General features: G+C 41.9%; 2 protein-coding genes and 1 pseudogene across 2 annotated transcripts; 1 reads left to right on the plus strand and 2 right to left on the minus strand.

The window, feature by feature from the left end:
* The first annotated feature begins 1,600 nt into the window (after nt 1–1,600).
* Nucleotides 1,601–3,038, plus strand: LOC108598565. The gene has a single exon (XM_017985249.2). It carries the CDS (start codon nt 1,679–1,681, stop codon nt 2,963–2,965), a length of 1,287 nt encoding a protein of 428 aa, XP_017840738.2. The 5' UTR covers nt 1,601–1,678; the 3' UTR covers nt 2,966–3,038.
* Nucleotides 3,039–6,118: 3,080 nt separating this feature from the next.
* LOC108598785 (alpha-(1,3)-fucosyltransferase C) lies at nt 6,119–7,503 on the minus strand. Its single transcript, XM_017985528.2, has 2 exons — nt 6,633–7,503; nt 6,119–6,576 (listed from the first exon to the last, which is right to left on the minus strand). The coding sequence occupies exons 1-2, from the start codon at nt 7,439–7,441 to the stop codon at nt 6,159–6,161; spliced, it is 1,227 nt and encodes a 408-aa protein (XP_017841017.1). The 5' UTR covers nt 7,442–7,503; the 3' UTR covers nt 6,119–6,158.
* Nucleotides 7,504–7,913: 410 nt separating this feature from the next.
* Nucleotides 7,914–8,833, minus strand: LOC108597909 (annotated as a pseudogene).
* Nucleotides 8,834–18,257: the final 9,424 nt, after the last annotated feature.

An 18,257-nucleotide genomic window follows, 5' to 3' on the forward strand; every position in this document is an offset into this window, starting at 1 on the left:
ATACATATATATTTTGGTATTTATTAATTATTATGATTGGCAAAAATTTAAAAATAATATTTATAAATTTAAAAACTTTATGAATTGGTTATATATATTATTATTTTTTATGCTAATTATTGTTTCTTGTGCTTCCTCGAAAAAAGATTGTTTAAATAGTAAAAAATCTTCAGATTGACTTATATTCTTAAAAAAAATCAAAATGTCCCGCTTTCGGTATTGTACTGATAAATGATGAGTAAATCATAATATAATCAAATGATAATGTGACTGATTAATAATCGAAATTTGACAGCAGTGGCTGATATTCTCTATTTTTACATAGATTAGACACTTTTACAACCGACTTATCTCAAGTGGATAGTTAGATAAGTTCTTTAGCTATCATTCCTCGCGGCATCTGAAATTGCCCAGTAGCATTGGTTGTCAAATGAGCTCTGAGCTGATTATCGATTGATAAACTGTACATGAGCCGACACCCATCGGCAACCCTTCAATCGGCAGTCCTGCACACAACACTAATTAACTCTTGTTTGGCCTGGCATGAGCTTGGACTGCGTTTGTTTGTTGGCAGAGAGGTTGGAGGCGAGCGTATATACACAACACCTTTATACATAATTAGAGGCCAGTTGACAGTGAATGGATATGAATGGTACACAGCAGCAGCATCAACATGCCCATCGTGTCATCCATTCATTAATCCACATCCACACATTGAGACGTCAATGGTAAAGCGGCTGAGCAGCACCTGAGCGCCTGTGTGCTTTTGAGTGCCGGTGTCGGCATAACAACAAAGCCGCATGAGCCTATTAGCCACAATAAAGAGTCAACGTTGAAGCTTCAGCTCTATTATGCAGCACATATGCAGATGAATGGCCTGGATTTGGGATGGGATGCGTTGCTATTTGCTCCGCCAGATGACATTACAATGTAAATATAAGAAAAGTTCAAGCGGCAACTTGATGCGGGCTTGTGAGTGTGTGTGTGTGTGCAGCAGCTGAAGAAAGCAGGCGATTTCATTAGGCAGAGAACCAATGATCCCGCTTTCATCCCCGCCTGTTGAACAATTGATCAAACATCATAATTTATCAAATGACAATGCGACGGCGGCCTCTGTGAGGCGTCGGCCCCGATCGTCTTGTTTGCTTGCCCCAATCCACACCCAAGCCCATTTAAAAGTACACTTCCCCTCTACCGTCTGCTGTCGAATTGTTTGCCGCGACGGCATTCGAAAGCTACAACTTAATTTATTTGAACAATTTAGTCTGACACAACAGCACACACACACACACACACACACTATTCGGCCTGTTCGGCTTGTTCTCATTTATACCAATCGGCCTGTCCAATGAAGCTAATGAAGAAGGTATAGAATATACTTAGCATAATACTAAACATTGTATGCAGAAGTGTGGTGTGGTCTACTGTAACCCAAGACACAATGCGGTTTTATCTCAGAACTACAAATAAGGCAATTTTCAATGGTCATGCACAGAAATATTGCCCAAGTATTTATAATAAAAGCCCGAATCTTTATTTAACATTCAATTAATTTTGACATTCGACATGAAAAGCAACAAAAGTCACATTTTAGATAAAATATATACTGAGGGTCTGAGGCAAGCCTTTCAGTGATAAATCTAGAGTAGAAACTCAAAATTGTTCGTAAGCTATATAAATGGAAAAGTCGAAATCAAAAGCGGTCGAAAAGGAGGGGGAGAAGAAATGCTGCTGCAACTGCAAACAGAAGCTAGATCCCTACCAGCTGTTCGATGACAACATTGAGGACATCGCCAAAAGCCTGGCCCAGATTATGATCATTTGTGGCATCAACACGACTAAGTCCTATGATGCCAAGTCAATCATAAAACGAGCCTTTGTATACCACGAAAAGTTGCGCACTAGCTGTCCGCCGGATCCGCCACAGGCCACCCATCTGCATCGGGATGACCTCTTGCAAGCGCTGCGGATCAAGTGCGAGATGGAGAACGTGGAAGCCATGCTCACCTACGCCATCATCAAGCGCTCCTTCAAAGCCTACTTCCACGGTAAGCCGCCAACAACCATTAGCAATCCCATTATGGATGCCATGACCGTACATACCCAGAGGGCAGCCTGGATGCATGCCGCCTACAAAACGGCCCGGATCTTCGATAGTTACAAGGCGGCCTTTTTCTGGGCGCACAAGTCCTACGAGAAACAGATCTGTCTTGTCTATCGCGCTCTCTACGAGCGAATGAGCGCCCGAGCCAACCCTCTTATGGTGCCCAACTGCACCTGCCGCAACTGCTCCAAGCAGGAGGTTCCCGGCCATATGAAGCCCGGCGAGCGGGCGCACGAAAAGTTCAAGATCACTGACGGCACTGAGCTGCCCCAGGCGTGTTTACTTTGCGGCTTGCAAGTGCCTAAATTGAGTCCAGTTGTGAAGGTGAAGGCTCCGCGTCCCATCCTCAATCACGAGCTCAAGCTACCGCGCTGTACCAAATGCAACTCGCCGCTGCTCATCTGCGAGTGCAACATTGACCAGTTGACGGGCGAGCAGTACGGGGAATGCGGTCAAGACTCCTACAAGGTCAAATGGTATCGGTTGGAGCAGCAAACGGTTCCGCCGCGGTCCGGACGTAAGAGTGAGGAGGACAATGACACCACCAGCTATGAGGATGCCGCCGAGCCACTGACCGACTGGGAGAACCATCATTGTCCCATTGATTGCCAACATGACAGCTGCAGTGAGGCCTCGAATGTGTGCCAGGAACAAAGTCGTCTTAGCTCCAGCGGCGACTCCACAAGCTCTTCCTTCGCCACCTGCACGGACCCTGAAAGCGAGGACATTGTGGAGAAGCTCGAGAAGTATTTGAACAAGCTCTGGGCCGAGGAGGTGGCCGCCAAGAACAACCCCAACTCCTACGTGACCGGCAACATTTATGCGCCGCACCCGCCCTGTGAGCCCTGTCACCGCAAGTGAATCGCACTTCCCATTAGACTGTTTATGTTTTGGACAATAATATGTTAGTCTGGTACTGACCTATTGCATTTCACTTCTTCTTTGCTTTTACAATACAATGATACTAGCGCCACCTCATTCAGCGCCACCGCTCCAGCCCCATCCTAAGCTGCGTACATGGCCCAAGATCGCATACAGGAACTGACACTTATCGAAATCTGGCACCCGCAGATCGCACCTTGGCAATGGCCCCTTAAATGCCATTGCCTTGGATGTAATCGCTGTAAAATTGCTGCTACAGCTTCTGTTGTCACCTCTGAGCCAGCGCACCGCACCCCAGCTGTGCAACCTGGACTGCCACATAAATTGCAGGCATTATCATTGCACTTGCATCGCAGAAGCAACTGCAAGAACACGGCAGCAGACAGAAGTGGCGAGTAAGGCACAGAACAGAATCATCGCATGGGCATGAGCATGGACACGGGCTCAGCTCCACGTCCTCGGCGACAGCTTATCAATCTTGGTTCATCTGCACGCAGCCGCAGCCGCAGCGCGAGCAGCCAGCGCCAAGGCAGAACATCTTCTGCGAAAAATAATTCTGCAACTTGTCATTTTGTTTAGGTGGAGACGCCTCTGCGTCCCATTGCAGTCTGATTCATTGCAATGGTACCGGGCTTGGAGTGAATGCCAGCTAAACTATTTTTGGCAGGCCCGCTGCTGCTGGGGGCTCCACACATCGATTAGCTGCTCTAGCGGCTCAAGAGTCAACTCCTCTCGCTTGCCTTGTTAACTCGCGAGTTACATTTGCATATATGGAAGATTCATTTTTATGGTCACTACAATGGATTGCCAACACTTAAGACGGCTCTGTGGTATACCTATGTCTGAAGTCTAAAATGTATAGGCATGCGCGAGTGCATCTTGGAAATAATCTTTTAAATATATATTTTGATTTCGAAATTCCATAACAATTATTACAAGTAATGCGACCTTGTTATTCCACTTTTTTCTTTAATTATATGTCGTCCAGCATCGTCAAATAGTTCCATTTATTAATTGATGTCTTCATTAAATCTACTTTAGCTGAATAGTTCTAAGTTTTTTACGATAACATACAAGTTATCTAAAAGTGGAATATCAAAGGAAAGTCGTCTTGAATTTTCTCATTCGTTGATGAGATCTTATTTATATTAAAATCAGATTTTATCTATAAATTAAAAATTTTTTTTTTTTAATTTATATATTTTTATTTATATTTAATTTACAAAATGGAAAGCTATTGGCGATAATTAGTTTTTTATTTATAATTTGATGTGTGTATATAAAGCGCATTAAAAATCTGTCTGCGCCCAACTTTAATGCGTACTTGCTTTTATATAAGCTACTTTTTTATGTAAGACATTAGAATGTAGATTGTATTGGGTCCCAAATATATCTATTTGTAAAATTTCTTTGGATTTATTAAATCACTAAATTTTGATTATCAACTGAGAAATCTTTAGATGAGAATTGAGTAAACAGAACCACCCAGTGATTGAGTAAACTGTTGAACATTTCGAAAACTTTGAAAAGTGCTCCTAATGTGACTACTTGAAGGCAAACACCCACCCACTCGCAAATAGCGGCAGCTAATTGGAGTGTTGCGTTTGGCTGTCGGTCGTTGCGGGCGCGCTTCGAACTAAATGGATTTTTTATATCTGCTCTTTTTCAAATTCAATTAATGAAGTGTCGAGTTGTTAACACTAAACTCGATTCAGCACTGAGAACATCTGTGTCCAACCGCCTTAGCTCTCTAGGAAAACAATGCAAGTGCATGTGCGTCTGTTTTCAAACATTTTGCCCACAGAGAACAAATGTGCCCGAAACACGGTAGACAGTGGGAAAGAGGAGAGAGGGGAACAGAGTAGTCAGCTGCTAGCCCGTAAAAGGTAAACAAACAAATTAAGGTTGCAGGCAATGCATCTCGTTGAAAGTCTCTGGGAAGCGCCAAAGCAAACAAGGCACAACCAGCCCCAACCAAGTGTGGCCGCTGTCTAACAGAAGCCCAACCAAAAGCTGCAGTTGATGAAGCATCACAAACTTTTTAATCTCTTAGAGTTTTCGTGATGTAAAGGCGGCAAAGCTTGAAGTTGAATTCAGAGATGAACTGATTGAATTTTGGCGATACTAGCTAGTATTTGTCTTGTCTTAGTTAATTTCTAATGGTAATTGGTTTATTTGCCAAACAAGTCTTTAGTGCGTTCCTGTGGGTTGCTTAATAGTGAACCTGACGGAAAATAAGTGTGGGAAAACAGTTGGAGCGTTAAATGATAAACCTGTTTGTCAATTAAACAAAAATATTGTAATAGTTGATAACAGAATGGGCAAACATAGCTGGCAGTCAGCGGTGCCGTGATGAGAACTTCCCAGAAACCGAAACAGCTTGGTACGAAAATGAGAACACAAGAACAACCTGTCAACCCAATGGCGGCCCAAAGGCTGGGACCCTGGTTTGATGCGCTTGACGCCTGTCGGTTTCATTATCGCTTTACCCTCAACTCTGCTTGCGACTGCAACACCTTGCCCCAAGCAAGCAACCACCAACTCCATCTTCGCGTCCACCTGCGCCTCTTGCGCCTCTTGCGCCAGCCACTCGTATGGCCCTTGGCCTGTTGTTTAGTGAAGCATTTAACTTATAAATACTGTGTGTGGCAAGAAGAAGTGTTTTGTGTATGTGATACCGTTTTGAGATGTGCCAGCAACAGACGGCAACGCGACGCAGCGTCGCAGCAGCAGCAGTGTGTGTAGATGGGTATATGGGATTTGGTGTGTGGGGCATGGGGCACCAAGAGACGCAATACTGTGAAATATTTCCCATGACAATTGTGTTTGTTTTTCGTGCATTGTCTGCGCCGTCTACCAAAGTCTAGGCATCTTTTACCGTCGCCCACACACTAGACTAGACTGGCTGGAGTTCCCACCTTAGAGCTCTCACTTGGCTAGTTCCCAAAGTACAAGGGCACAATATATTTTCCATTCGTTCATGTCTTTCATGTCTTCTGATATTGCAGGCTGACACTTTATTGACTTTCGATGCCAAGTTGCCATTTCTGAATTGATGCTCCTCTGTCTGTAATTTCTGAAAATTCCAATGGACAAATCATGTCAATTGGATAATATAGGAGAGGATTTGGATAACAGTAATAACAATAACAATTTATAAAGATCTGAATTACTAAATGAGCGGATGGAGAGTCCAGGACCAGACTTCAGATCGATTTGGGCACTGGTAGCGACTCCACCACTGAACAAATTTCTTAGTATGGGCATGTTTTTGAGTCTGCTGCAAGTGTCGGCACAAAGCGCAGTAATGCTGGCTAATTTTATTGAGCTGGTATTTAAAATGCCACCAGAAGAGCTTCTCATACTTGTGCGGATTGACGGAGAGGTGCTTTAAGTAACTTACTAACTGCTGGGGTGAGTAGAAGTCGTCAGCGCTGATGTAGGAGCCCGGCGGGGCAATGTGACTCAGGTCCCCACCACCAAGCACCACGGGCACAACGTAGTTGGTAAGCGCCATGAAGAATTGCGGGTTCAAGTAGTCCGGACATGTACTCGATTCAAATACAAGCATAAAATGATACACAATACAGCTGAAAAAATAGCCAAATGCAGTAAATTTCGCTGGAGCAGAACTAACATGCATTACTGTGTGTTTTTTTGGCAACTCGCATAGGCGTCTAGCTCTGCATATTCTCGGATCTGCTCCAGATAGAGACTTTCTGCAAGGGTGTTTGCGTTCACTTCATACATCATGTATAGAATTAAACGATTCTTTGCGTTTAATTTTGATCGTAACTCAGTTGCCGCAAAGCTAGATAGCTTTTCCATAAAGTTCTCATCTGGTGCGTCAAATGCCAGCTGCCTATTAAAGTCCACCTTAGTTTTATAAAAATAGAAATCTGTCCAGATCAGATCTGAGTCTAGCCGATAGGTCATGGTGAAATTAAAAACTGATTCATTCTTAGCTGTTATTGGGCTCTCATTTGGATTGACTGGAGTCTTGGAAGTAAATACTACCAGATAGTCTGGTGTATGCTCGATATTCTCGAGGCCGTCCAGTGAATATGGTCGATCTGCATGGACAACAACGGCCTCTATTAAGCTTTGAGCGTATTTGCGATTACTGGTTATTCTGCAGCCACACTGTATATAATCCTCGCCTGCCTGCGAGGAATTGTGTTCATTCCAAAGGAGAACAACAGATCGATTCGTTTCATGAATTTGTTTGCTTGCATGATGACGCGGTAGCAGATGCAACAGCACGTAAATTGTCACGATCAGTACTAAGAACTTTATGTTTGATAGATATTGACCAATTCGGAATCGCCGTCGAATGGTCGAAGAGACTGGCGATCGAAGTGGCGGTGCTAGACTGAGAAGATCGCTTTCCCCACCACTATCCAAACCATCAGCTGAACTTGGTTGAACCGAACTAAACTTCTCCGCGATTTTCATTTTCACAACAATAAAAAGTTGTGTGTGTTAGTTCCAGATTTACATGTCTTTTTTAGTTTGAGTTGCTTTTTTAGTTGTTTTATCTATAGAATTTATTTCTTCAACATTGCCAACTATAATCTAGTAGATTTTCATTGTTTTTTTCATGTACTATAAGAACTACAGACACAAAAGTTTGATATGAAGAAGTAGATCGCTTATATGCATATGCATTATCGATCGTCGTGAAACTAAAATAAGATTTTGGGGTTTTAATAATCATTTATTACATCTATGTATATTATATTATTATGATTCAGCATAGAACATTCTCGTTAATTCAGCGCGGCTTAAGATGGCTTGCCATGTACTTAGTTTAAGGCCAAAATCTTTATTTGTCAAATACTAATTATACAATAATTTAACAAAGGCACCAAATGTAATTCATTGAGTTATGTATGTATCTTGAACTTAATATGAGACTAATCCCATATTACCTTGCCTGGCTGAGCTTTTGGCATTGGTATTTGCTCCACCGTATATTAAAATCACTATGCTGTCGAGGTCGAGGAACTTGGTGTAATCTCCTACAGAGGGCACAATAGGGCTTACTGAACTTGATCAGTTGTAACTTAGAGTGCCACCAAATATATTTCGTAAAGTAAAACCAATCAAATTACTTATTTAAAATTAAGCATTGAGTCCACTCTGCTCATCATAGTCATCAAGAAGGATGACTCTGCGCAGCTGTTCAATATGTTTTTTCTGAATTAGAATACCCCTCGCCATTTGACATAATGACTGCAAAGTGGTTTTTCAAACTTAGCTTGGAGCGCAATAAAGATTTTGTAATATCGCCACGATTGTGTGGGACAAAATAATAATTTGGCCAGAAAATATCAGAGTCCATACGATATGTCATTGTATAGTTGAATAGGATTCGTTCATCAAGTCATTTTTGAATCGTAGCGGCTGCTTGGCTGAAAACACGACTAGGTAATCTGTCGAATGATTAATCTCGGAAAGCTCTGCTAGGGAATAGCTCCAATCTGCATTCACTACAACAGCTTCAATAGAGCTATTATCATAAGTACGATCGTTAGTTATTAAGCAGCCATGCAGTGCGGCTATAATTTTTTTCCAACGCGAACTCTTTTTCGTTCCACAGCAGTATTGTCAATGGGCTCGGTTCATTATCATGTGCGTATTTTTTGAGTATCGGTGCAGCAAGTGCAGCATAAGTGTGCACAACGCAAGAGAAATCACTGCAACCTTAAGCACAACTTGAGATCTCACGCTTACAGCTTGTGAGGGCTGAGGTCGGGAGCGGCTTGGGGGCGGTAGCAGTAGCTGGTCAGGATCCGCAGGACCTGGACTCAAATCGTCAGACATGGAGCTCTTAATGGAGAACATGATTTCTTTATTAAAATTGAGATGATTTGTTAAAATTGTTATTCCACTGGTATATTAGGATTTTTTTCGATTTCGGCATGGCATGTTATGAGCTTAGGACCCCGGTTTACATAGAATTGATTTAATTACTTAAAAATTAGTGAAAACTAGAAACAATTGAATAATCATCTTTTTTGACACTTACACACTATTTTTTATAAAAACAATAGAAAATAGAAATTGCGCACATGTATGTTGCAGACCCCTTAAAGTATATGTATTAATAATGATCAGCAAGTCAAAATGAGTCGATAAGCCATGTCCGACCGTCCGCTCGTCTGTCTGTCTGTCTGGATGTATGAGTAACAGAATCTCAGCAACTAGAGCTACCAAATTTGTTATGTAGGTGGCTTTATACCCGCTTTTATTTTATTTCCCTCCCCTCGACAAATTGAAGAAAACGATTTATACCCGCATATTCTAACGGAAAAATCTGAAATAAATCACAAAAACGCTTTCTCATGTTCTCGGCCGATGCCGAAATTTCAGAACGATAAATAACTTAAGTGTTATTCTATTCACATTTAAATTTGCAATTAACATAGAAAGCGGGGCGCTCAACAAACGACGCTATTGACGTTACAAACAGCGTTAGCTGTTTTGTGTGTATATGAATGCGAGTATTTGATGTCCTAGTCAAAGTGTATAAAAGAGTTGGTTAGGCCCAATTTTATACTCTTACTTGTTTAAATAAGTGAATTAAAACGAATTGGAATTGGAAAATCCTCCATAGAAATTATTTTTCTCAGGCTTTGCACTTTTCTCAAAGCTTCCGACCCATCAATATGTTTTGCATTTCCGATTTTGCTCTGTGTCATCTTTGCTATTCAGGCAGACAGGAACAAAGTAATCAATCATTTTGCCTAACCATCAGTAACATGACAAACTGCCAGAGAACTTACGAAGCTCTCATCGTCACCGCCATCCCATAGGCAAAAAAAGGGGGAAGGACTGAACAAGTGAAAGAGAGGAGGAACATGTCGCTCTCCGTCTACGCCATGGCCCATCCATTGATGATATATCGCTTCAATTCCATGTATTTATTTGGCGCGTTTTTCGCAAAAAGGGATTGCAGTTGTTAGTTGGGGCCGCTGTGAATGTGGCCAACTGTGGACGGGCTTATGACTCCGTCAATACTGATGCAGTTGTGATTGATTTTCTTGCGAGAGCCTAGTCTCATTAAGTTAGACAATCGTTTTAATGCAACGTACTCTGCTAACTTAAAGAATCCAAATTGCTAGCTTATATAATGGAAGCTCTGAGTGGTAAGAAGCTTTAACTTAAAGCAGTTAAAATCCAAAAAGTCTCTATGATCAGTCTCCTTATTTATCAGGCGATGTTAATAAGCTATAGTGTAGGGATGAGGCTGTGCATCCGCGGGCGAGTTGAAGCACGTTAGACGGGGCGAAATATTCAAAGGAGAGACAAGATGAGGTAAAAAAGCCGATGAACACGGTACAACGTAGCACATATAATTTTTAATTATTCCTCTTAATCCTCGAGACGACCAGAGGAAAGGCAACAGAGACAAGGACGGGCTTAGACAAGAAAGCGTGGCAAAACAAAGGGCGCGTTACGGCTCAGGCTCCAGCTCCAAGTTTAAGATAAAGCTAAAGCTTAAGTCAAAGTTATAGTCATAATGGAGTTGGAATTCCATTGTGGACTTTGGAGGCGTTCCTGCGTCGAAAAATGCAATAAATATGCATATGAGAGAGCGCGGAGAATTATGGCAATGCCCCGCTGCACGCTGATGCCTGGCGATTTGTATAATTTGGTTCCCACACTCCAAGATCCAAGATCCACATTCAAATGTGCAAGTCCGCACTCGAGCTCGAACCAATGTTGATTATGGCGGCTTTCATAATTTTAATTAAAGTTATTAATAGGCCTGCCAGTTAAAGATCTCGGGCCTTGCTGACTTACACTTAGATCAAACTAAATACAACATGCGGCTGAGTCATGAGCGGCCTACAGAGTGTTAGCTATTTAGTCTTCTTAGCTTGAGTATACGTAAGCCTGATTTGATCAATTAAGTGCCGCACACATTGTTGGCAACCGCTTAATAATCGATGCTCGGCATTTCGATTTCAAATGAATTCAACCAAACGGACAACAACAGCAGCAGTCAGAAGAAAGAAACGCCGACGGCAAAGTCGCCACCTCAGAGACGGCGCTCGAAATTTCATCTGATTGGTCTGTCTTCAGCCGCCTCTAAGCGGAGAGGCTCAGGGGATACGAATTAACATGTAATTATCTCAGCTTGCTCTGCACGTTAAGGTGATACGCAGCCAAACCGGGCCAAACGAGACGCAACGAATCGTAGGCGACACCCAAATCAAAAACAAACTCGACTTGTTACCGCCAACAACAAGGACACAAACGCAGACATCCAAGCGAAGGCACAACCCAAGCCACCATCTGCCATGACAGGCTTATGAATAGATGAATGTGTCCGTCCGGGATAAACGTGCGATCGTGCTGACCACCCGCACTAACTGTTGCTAGTGGCGCTAACTTGGCAGTCGCCTTTGCACCCTAATTAGGTGTTATCTACACCAGGCCAAGAAGGCCCATTGCCTATCAGCGGTGCTATTGATGTGCCCGGCAATGATTGCGGTGCGGACACCTTGAAGTAACCCAGAGCTGCAAGATCCGTTCAAACTAACGAATGTTGCTAAAAAACCCAAAAATTTTCTCTCGTGTTCGATGCTGAATGCGTCATTCGGTTTCTCACTCTCCTCTGCTTCTCTTGTGGCTCACTGGCGCCACTAATACGACAACAATCCAGTGTTGACCCACAAACCTACACTCATTCATCAAACAATCAAATCTAAAGAGCTCACTGATTATCACGGCACGGAACCAGCACCGTTATCGCTATTGTCATTGTCATCTTCCCCATTCCGAGTGCCATTTGAATATTACTGCCTTGTCCAATTGCCAGCTTCCACAGATTATGTGTGCCATTCGCATAAACAGCTTGATGACGCCAATTAAGAAAATTGTCCCCGTTGTGCAATTGCCACGATCAACGGGAAGCCAGCGAAGCCTCTGCCCCAGCCCCTCAACTGCACGCTCTAGAGCCATCAATAAAGGCATGTGGCATAAACAACGATGACACATGCCCCAAAGTCCGGATGTAGGTACTTGCTTGATGTTGATTGATGCAAAAACGTCTACAGTTGCCATTGCTCATTGTCCAGTCTCGCAGATGAAGTGCACAAATTATTCAAATTCGGATTCCATGCTTCCCTTTATGAATATCTAAGTAAACCGAAGATTGTAGAATACAAAGAGTCTACGGTGTTGCTGCTCATGATAGTAAAATTCCTCTCAAATCCCGCTCTGAGCAGGAACCCTAATAAGACGGGGACTTTAGTATAGGCTCAAAGCCAGTGATGTCTATACAGTATCGAGCAACCAGTTAAACACTAATGATATTCCGTTCGCATCGACGTTTACCCCCTAGGCTGTAAACTGTAAATTGAAACTTATTGGATTGATCATCGAGAGAACATAAACATACCAACATGCCTCTTTTCAGATTTTAACTTTCTTAAAAAATGTCAACTATGTATATTCATAATAAAAATAAAAAGATTTTTACCTCGTTTTAGGGCGAGCCGTACCCCACTTTATTCGGTTTTTTTTTAATATATGGGGATAAGGGTTGCCGTGACATCGAGACAGAGACAATTATGTAAATATGCGCCGGCGCCTGTGCTGAGGCAAGGATACAAAGCGACGACCGCAAATTATTGCTAGCCATTTGGTGAATTTGAATGCGTGACAAACGCAGAAGACATCGTAAACATTTAATGAACGGCGAAACAGTACGAGGCACAAGGACAATGTCGAGGCTGGGACAATAGACTGCGCTGCAGGAGTAGCAGCGAGGTCAAAGGTCAGCTACGTTAATGTTGTGCTAATTGCGTTTGAAACGTGGACAAGACTGTGACAGGCGGAGTTTAAACGCAACACTTAAGTGGCGCTTGGACTAATTGAAGTAAAGTGTCCTTGTCTGCTGAAATTATGACCCATCGACCCGTCGGCGAAGGTAGTACTGGTAGCATTTAGCCGTGCTGATCGTCAATGCCGTCGAAAGCAGCGCCAAGAAGAAGAAGACAGCTGCCGAGATAGACCACCTAGTGGGAAGTCTGTGGAAAGCGATCTGCTGTCTGCATCAAGACCAGAGCCCGGGTCATGCGCAACGTAATTTAATCCAGTGAACGCGTGTCCAGGCTATGCCGGCCCAACGGCTGTGATCTTTGGCTGCTCTCCTTTTTTTTGCTTGCTCAATTGGCCGCAGTCATGTCTGGCCCAGCCAGGTGTGATCTCGATGTCGATCAAATTGTAATTGGATAGCCCATGCAAAGTGGGTCAACCTGCTTTGACCTGCCTCAGCCTCAGGCATCATGTGCGCTTGGCTTCGAAGAGCATTGGGGGTTCGTGGTGTTATTGATGTTGTTGCTGCCTGACCACCAAAGTTGATTAACATTTTGGCAATGACCCCGCTTGGGCAGCTGCTGCAACTGTCAGCTGCCATTCGGCTTATGGCTCAGCTTCTGCTCTTGCGCCCACCAGCGAATGCCAAATGGCAAATGGCAAAAGCGAGTCGACGAGAAGCCGTCGGAGCGTTAAAACGCACACGTTGACAGCTTTTTATGCTTTGTGCCTTTGTAGTCGACTGTCGGCAGTTGTTGCTTTACGAGCTGCAGTTGCTTAATGTGCGATTTTTATCAGCAAAGTATAAATTGTAATTATTGCATTGTGTGGAAGGTCCCCTTATCAGTGGCAGTTGGTAGGAAAGCATCGACTCTGACGAAACATTAGCAAAAAATTGCAAATGAGTTCCCCCCACCCACACAACTCAACACGGAGAGGGGCGAACATACTACAAATGTGTGCTTGTGTTCAGACTGTGCATTGTTTGTCCGCTGGGAAACTGGGGAAAACAGACGGAGAGACAAAACGAAGCAAATTGCTCAATGTTGTTACTGTTATTTTTGTTTGGGCTGCCACTGGTCTGGCTTTTCGCGCTTTAACACTTTTTAGTTGGTGTCTCTGGCTGGTTTTTTGGTCTGCACACAAAATTGATGATGGTGGATATGACAGCAGCGACGATGTAGACGAGAAGTTGGAGTTCTGGGCAGCAGTCGGCGTCGTTCTGCTGCGACAGCTGCCTGAAGCTCGCGGTCTAAGACTTCGGGTAAGATAAGGAAAAAAAAATAGGGACGGAGTGAGCAGGCTGACCACCCAGCAGCCCCTTAAAGAGTGAGCGCATCAGAGGTCAGGAATAGAAAATATGTTTTAATTACGAGTCCAGTAATGAAAATTGACGTTGACGAAGCTTCGATCTAAGCCAGTCCCAGGCCCAGAGCTAGACGCGTTAATCAATAAAACGCTAGCCATAGGAATCGGGACGGCGTCCCACAGTGCGTATGAAATTGAAAATCAACCACGCGACTGATCGACCACACAAGCTAGGGCGCCTCCCCTACTCCAACCCAACCAAAACTATCGCTCATGCAATCCGAAGTGATGACGTTGATGAGCTATCGATGATGAGGCGCTGCACTTGCTTACAGCTGGTTCAACTCTGGTCCACATTAAGGTGGTTATTATTATGAACAGTTTGATATTTTGTCTCTCGCTGCGGCGTTGATTGATGCCCTCACGCCCAGACACTCGCTTTCAAACACACATGGGCATTAAGATCCATGACTTTCAGCAGGGCCAAGGCCTCGGTCATGGTCCGATAATTGAAATATGCTTTGAGCTCTCCTTCGCCATCACAGATCAAAGAGCGACTCAAAGCCTGTGTTTTGGGCTTGGACTGTGAGGGGCACATGCATGTGTGCATATGATGATTTGATTAATTCAATTTGGATTCCTGTCTGGCTCTAATTCTTCAACTAATTAAAACATTTAAATGCAATCTCAAGCCACTTAGCTATAAATAAACTTATACGCGATAGCTTCTGCTTCACTTTTACATTTCTTATTGCCACAGACTCGCTACAAAAAAGAATAAAGCAATGAAAAAAAAAACATAAAACTGGATAAAAACTAACACTGCATTAAGGTACCTCTTTAATGCACTTCGACACATAAATGTATGTGTCGGAACGGTCTGAAATTTTCGGCATAGGCCGAGAACTAGAGTAAATTTAAAGTCTGTGAGTGCTGAATTGAAATCTGTTTAATATTGTTGTAAATAATTTTACTAGATTTGATGAGGATGGAAACTTAATTTTCACAAACAAAAGCGATGTGCTTCAGAATAGGTGTAACTATATATATATATATTCTATTTTTCAAAACTACAATAATATCTGTTTATACTACATTTTAATATATTATTATTTTCACAAAAAGAAAAACTGTGGAGAATCCATATAATTTTTGATTCAATATTTGATTGATTATTGTACGCTCGTTCATTTGGTAATTAAAACACACACCCAACTGATAAAATGTACACACCTATATTTGCTTGAAGAGCAAGCGACATATTTAAATTTAATTACATTTTCTTTAAGATGTGAAAAACGGATCTATATGTATAAAGCGCGAAAGTCAGTGAATCTAATATTACGTTAATCTAATAATTTGTCTGAGTTATTAATATATTATATAATATTAATACCAAACCGAACAAATAGAGCAATTAAGCAAAACTATGTAAGTAATTAGGAATGGTGATATTCTCTGGGTGAGCAGCTCTCACTCACTAACTCATGATAGCCCACCAATTAATAAAGACAAGTCGTGAAAGGCGCTAGTTTTTAGAAGCTCGGCTTCAACGGGTCTTAGTTAGAGACCGGTTTGGGGCAGGTACAACTAAGGTGACAACAAATTACGAGGAAACTAAAACATTAAACAATCATATTGTATATAAATAATTTTAAATTAATTTTGCCACACAGTGCTTATATATATACAGTAATGAACAAAGAAATATACGAATTATAATTTCAAGAATTACCACTGTGGACATGCTGACTAAAAGATACCCTTTATTTAAAGGAATAATTCATGATTGGGAACATTTTCTTATATATTTATATAAGGAGTTTTAAAACCCCTTACCCCTTACAGTATTTTAAAGGGTATATAGGGAAATGGGAGAAGCGTTTGAGAAACTTTTGTAGTACATGGAAATGTCATTCGTATAACACAGATTAAAGACACAAACAAAATGATTATGATGATGATGACGATGGCAACGTAACGACGCACAAAGTTTCAGTCCATTTCTGTTCCCAGTCCCCACAACCCACCAGCCCAACTTGCCACACTTGCACTTAATGGCATAGTTTTGGTAATGTTGTTGCCAAGCCAAGTTGGTGGCACCTATGTGGTGGCCTATTGCTTTTGTGCTCGCTGTTGATGTTACTGTTGTTTGTTAGTTCAAGATAACAAGCAACAAAATGTTAGATATACTCGAAACTTAATGTGTTGTGGGGTCAATTTTGGAACAAGCCTATTGCAGGCATTTGCTTTGAGCAATGACAAGTTTTCTCCTCTCTGTGTATGCCTCTGCTTTGACCTTTCTGCTTATCGGAGCACCCTAAAACCACGAATTCGGTTAATAGTAATTTTTGGATTGCGGGACTGCGTTTTAAACGCACCATATGTCAAGCATGCTAATTGGCCCTACATATTCCGACGAAGGTTAAAACACTTTTGCAAAACTATTTACTTATATATTAAGAGTCCAATATATAATTTCTACAATAAATCCATCTATATATGGAATATACTATTGAAGCAAATGTCTTTAATGTTACTAATAAACGGTCTCAGTTTCAGCTAAACCATTTGCAAGAATAACAAATAATAACAAGTCTTGCACATAATGAGATCAAGATTGCAGCTTATTCAGTAGGGAGGAATATGTACACACTTAGTTGCCAAAAGCACCAAAATTTTAGGTGCTTTATTGGTACCATGGGGCTACGAATGTCAAGTGTTTTTCCCACGCAAATCAACACTTGACTCTGTTTTCATATTTGCACAAGATGACTTCATTTGCTTCAGTGTTTCACAAAATATTTTATTATTGTTGACTTGGTCTACACTCCTCGCCACCAACTTCAGACCATACACACAGTTGTTATCGTCTCATTGTTGTGGGTGCCGCATTCCCGTCGTCATTGTTTCAATATCATGTATACTCTTCACATATGCTCACTTACATATATCAAGCTATGTGTGTTATGACACATAGTTGTATGTGTGACAATGTTACCGATACAAATTACAGTCGCATGCATTGTCAGTCATGTTCCGAAATATCTATTCTTAAGTAATATTGAATCTATAATGTTCAAATTAGCTTGGTTTCGAAATTAATTGTTGAGGTTACATACTAATTAGTAAGTAAATAAATTTATAAGTATTTGGAATTTATCGAAATCTATGCTGAAAATTTAAGAAATATATTGATTATTTATAATTTGTATCTAAAATATTTAAAATAAAGCCCCTATCTCTTCAACGCATATTATGTCAAGTGCAGGAGATGCACCAATAAAGTGTAAAAAGTGTTATTCTAACTTTGCCCAATCAAGGCGAACGAAAAGCACAAGGACCACTTTCATATGCAGCACTTGAAATAAATTCAGACTCTTCTAGCACGTATTGCACTCGGACCCAATCCAACTCAACTTCGCATTCTGTAGCTGGCCAGGACTTGAGTACTTTACTGGGATTTTCAACGAAAAAAATTATAAAAATGCTTTCTGCGCAAGTTTTATTTACTATTTGCTTACACAACCGGCAGCGATGAGGACAACAAAAAACTTGACTGGGATTGAGATATCATAGCAGTGGATGACACTTGTGATATGCTCCAGCCATAACCACTAGGATTAAGTTATCCATCTTTCTATTTCATCTTTTTTTTGTCACAGAGGCAGTCTACTCTGTGCCTGGGCACGCTTTGTTTGACTTGCTCAGCTTTTTGCTGCAATTGGATTCGAGAGCAAGTAGAGGAACCTGCGCTGTTAGCAGGGACTTTGCTGCAAATTAGCTTCATTAATGGATGGGAAGGATGCCGCCCGGCCAGATCGGGGAAGGGGGTTCCTGACTTTTGCAGAGCTCTTCTACTCGGCTACAATATCTCTCACATTTTCCTTATGGTAACAAATGTGCAGTGTGCGTATTCTTAACACTGCACTTGGCATGCATTTTTTGCTCAGCTGGTGCTACTGGTCGTATTTCGCTCAATCAGCGCTGAAATTTATTATGCTCCATAATCATTTGTCATCTTTTCCATGCCATTTTCCTTTTCCATTCGGCGCCCGCAGCGAGCGCATTAAAATTGTTTGCAACATTTTTCACGCATTCAGCAAAACTGGCAACTGTAACCGGAACAACC

This window comes from Drosophila busckii, unplaced genomic scaffold (genome assembly GCF_011750605.1).
Source record: "Drosophila busckii strain San Diego stock center, stock number 13000-0081.31 unplaced genomic scaffold, ASM1175060v1 chrUn_07, whole genome shotgun sequence".
Classification (NCBI taxonomy): domain Eukaryota; kingdom Metazoa; phylum Arthropoda; class Insecta; order Diptera; family Drosophilidae; genus Drosophila; species Drosophila busckii.

Coding starts and splice junctions, on each gene's coding strand:
- LOC108598565 (XM_017985249.2), top strand. CDS start 1,679: ATGGAAAAGTCGAAATCAAAAGCGGTCGAAAAGGAGGGGGAGAAGAAA.
- LOC108598785 (XM_017985528.2), bottom strand. CDS start 7,441: ATGAAAATCGCGGAGAAGTTTAGTTCGGTTCAACCAAGTTCAGCTGAT. Junction 6,577..6,632: donor AGTTGCCAAAAAAACACACA/GTAATGCATGTT, acceptor CTATTTTTTCAG/CTGTATTGTGTATCATTTTA.